Raw genomic sequence first — 3517 nt, forward strand, 5'->3', positions numbered from 1 at the left:
TCACCCTCTCGCAGTTCACCCGCTCCTCTGAATGCGATGTACCTTCCTCGCAAAAAAAAAGAATGCGACTGTACCTGCAACTCAGCGATGGCTTCCGTCTCAACGACGGCAGAGCAGAAGCAGGTGCATATCCAAATCCAACCACTCGGAGTAACAGTGTCGTACAAGCTTAATAGTAATAATCTTACTACTTTGCCTTGCTAGTCAGTCGCAGCAGGCCAGCAGCCAGCGTTTTCCTTTTTGAAACATATTTTTTGAGACATCTCGCACCAGCCAGCGTACTAACCTGACCCGACGTCCCCATCATCTGCTTACCGGATAAAGATCCTAGTACCAGTGGGCGGGGCAGTGGCATGGCATCCATATCACCACCCGCCTCTGACCAGAGCTGTGGGTGGCTGGGTGCACTCTTCCTTCCACGCGTTTCCCCGGAAACACTCCAAGAAATCGCTTCCCGAACTGCCACTCTGCTTTCCGCCCAAGAAATGGCAAGGATACGCCACAAAAGTCAAGAGCTTCCCGCTGGATCTTCACACCCACACCAGCGAGCGGAAGCGGGTGACGGAACGGTTCCCCGCACCTTTCCCGCGCTCGTGGCGTCGCGCATCACACCTTACGTCCGCGGGCCGCCGCCGCCGCCGGTCGACGTGGTGCGCACGCCCGCCGCGGAGCAAAGATGTTGGCCACACACTTGGCTCGATCGCTCGCCCAATTCTGCTGGCGCCGTCATCTGGCGTGCGGGAATGGCCACTGCGCTCTTCGTTCGTCAAGATATGCACGTCCACGCGCGCACGGAATATACTAGTCAAGATGTACACGTACGTACGTGTGCACCAGAACAGATAGACAAGTCACAACCGGATCAACGAGAACAAGTAACGAATAATCGACGGAGTCACCGAGAGCGCGCCATCTTGTTCGAAAAATGTGGAGAACCGCGGCGTGGCGTCACACGAAACTTTCCGCGTTTCACTCGTGAAGAAAAGCACCCGTCGACCACTCTACAACTCTACAGTCACGTACGCCGCCACGCAACGCAGCGAGCCTCTCGGTCGCTTTTACGTACGCGCGTACGTGTAGCCGCGCGCGTCAGTACGTGGTTGATCCACGCGATGGCGATGCGAGGTCGACGAGCGATACGGATTAGTAGCTAACCATCGCCATCGCTCTCTCGTGAACTCGATCGGCTTCTGGAACGACGAGGCGGCCGGGAAAGCAAGCAAACTTTTTATTGCCTAACCATGTGCGCCGACGCGCCACGCCCATGCTTGAACGAGCTCGCGAGCGCGACCGCGTGCGTGCACGTTTCTTTCTTCGTGGCCAAGCCTAGGTTGAGTCTGAGTGGCTCCACTGCCATTGGCTACTTCGCATCGCACGCACACACGCACGCACGTCGGCTTTGACGTGAACAACTCTCCTTCCCTACAAGATCAGCCACCCGCAACTCCTACCGGTCGTACGTATATATGCCCTCGTGCGTGCGCGTGACTGGAATTTCAGTTCGCTGCTGGGTAGATACAAAGATCGATCTCGTGATGACACTTACGAGGGAGGAGGCGCACGAGAGCAAGGAGATGGAGAGCCTGCGGGTGCACGCCGACGCGCTGCTCTCGCTGTCCTCGCCCGCCGCCTCGTCCACGGCGCCGGCGAGCAGCGGCAGCATCAGCAAGCCGGTGACGGCGGCGACGACCGCGGCGGGCAGGAGGGCGCTGGCGGCGGAGGGCGTGTTCGAGTGCAAGACGTGCAGCAAGCGGTTCACGTCGTTCCAGGCGCTGGGCGGGCACCGCACCAGCCACACGCGGCTGCAGGCGCGGATGCTGCTGCACGATCAGGCCGCCGACGTCCCGGGCGCCGCCGAGAGGGACAGGGCGCGGGTGCACGAGTGCGCCGTCTGCGGGCTCGAGTTCTCCATGGGCCAGGCGCTGGGCGGCCACATGCGCCGGCACAGGGGCGAGGCGCCGCCGGGGCCGTCGACGTCGTCGGCTGCCGTGCACGGCGAAGCCAGCTCCGGCGCGACGCAGCAGCAGGAGGTCATGCCCGACCTGAACTACCCGCCGATGGACGACTGCGGCGGCGACGGGCAAGAAACGTCGGCCGATCGCAGCTCCGGGCATCATCAGCTGCTTGATCTGCTTGTGTAGCCTTCACAGAGAACATAACAACATATACTTGTATAGATAGGATGTGCATACAATAGTACAATACATACATGATGATTCCGTGTTATACTACATGGATAGCTTGATTTATTTGTTTAATTATTAAGACATGGATGGAGTTCAATCAGATTGCTAATAACTAGCTACATGATGATTGAGTAATTTTCAGAGAGGATGATTGAGAAATTTTGGAACTTAATCCTTGACATGTCGTTAGCTGTAGCCTGTAGATCAGCAGCCTCTCTTCCGAATTCCGATTGTTGTTTTTGTTCTATTTTAGATTCCGTGTTTTTTATTAGTCTTACTGGTACTATTTATTTCCGAAGACACGAACGGTGTCTAACTGAATTACTAGTTCAACTAGTACATGATGGTTGAGTAAAATTGGAGCATGATCATGGCATATTGCACAGTATTCTTTAAACTATATACTTGCACATATATGGTTTGATGTTGTTAATTTGTTTAGTCAAAATTCTCTTTTTTCATATCTATGGGCTAGGAGGTGCTAGTATTTTCCATGGGGAAAACAAGCCCGGCGTATTGACCTTCTCCTCCCTCAAACTCTCTTGTGTCTCTCGTGTGAGTGTGTCACACCTTTGGTTGATGTGCATGTTCAAGATTGTAGTAATGAAAAAGCAGGTGGAGCGATCGCCCTCTTTTATTTAGCTCAAAAAGGATTATGGCTTGTAAAATTTTACGAAAATGCTAAAAATCTGATATCAAAATTTTTAGGCATGGAAAATCAAACGTTTTCATGGCAATTTATGTTGACATGAGGATGACATATTTAGTTTGCAAGCACGGCAATTTTCTGGCAAAAAGTAAACTGAGATGAATTTGCCATGCTCATCAACTAAACTTGCCATCTTCGGCAAATATAATTTGTCATGAAAATGTTCGATTTGTCATTCCTAAAAATCTGACATTCACTGGATATTTCGATCTAAATTTTACTTTATGTTTCAAGAGTAAGAGAGGCCACTACTGTTTTTTTACAGCAGAATGTGCACACCCTATCACTATAAGCACTTCCGAAAGACTGAACTAGTAGATCTTGAGATTAACAAAGTCGCTACAGACACTTCATAGTTGACGCGCATGTCATACCACTAAAAGAATAGTGTCAGAAAGTCTATAATCTGGAAAATATGTCATCACCCATGCTGGGGCTTTGAGAAGGATGGTTGAAGCAAAAGACAATATATGTACTGCCAGGAGGTTGGGGGAGGGGTGTAAGGGCTATCAATTATTTCTCTCTACCCCCCAACAAGAACATTTTCTTCACAAAATTTTCCTAGGTTGTGGGATGGAGAAGGAAGGGGTTGCGTCCCCTGCTGACATACATTTAGCTCAAG

The 3517-nt window shown here is 51.7% G+C and overlaps 1 protein-coding gene across 1 annotated transcript; it reads left to right on the forward strand.

Moving 5' to 3' along the window:
- The first annotated feature begins 1393 nt into the window (after nt 1–1393).
- Nucleotides 1394–2358, forward strand: LOC109760438 (uncharacterized). Its single transcript, XM_020319262.4, has one exon. It carries the CDS (start codon nt 1467–1469, stop codon nt 2139–2141), a length of 675 nt encoding a protein of 224 aa, XP_020174851.2. The 5' UTR covers nt 1394–1466; the 3' UTR covers nt 2142–2358.
- The last annotated feature ends 1159 nt before the right edge of the window (nt 2359–3517 follow it).

Source organism: Aegilops tauschii, chromosome 3 (genome assembly GCF_002575655.3).
Source record: "Aegilops tauschii subsp. strangulata cultivar AL8/78 chromosome 3, Aet v6.0, whole genome shotgun sequence".
Classification (NCBI taxonomy): domain Eukaryota; kingdom Viridiplantae; phylum Streptophyta; class Magnoliopsida; order Poales; family Poaceae; genus Aegilops; species Aegilops tauschii.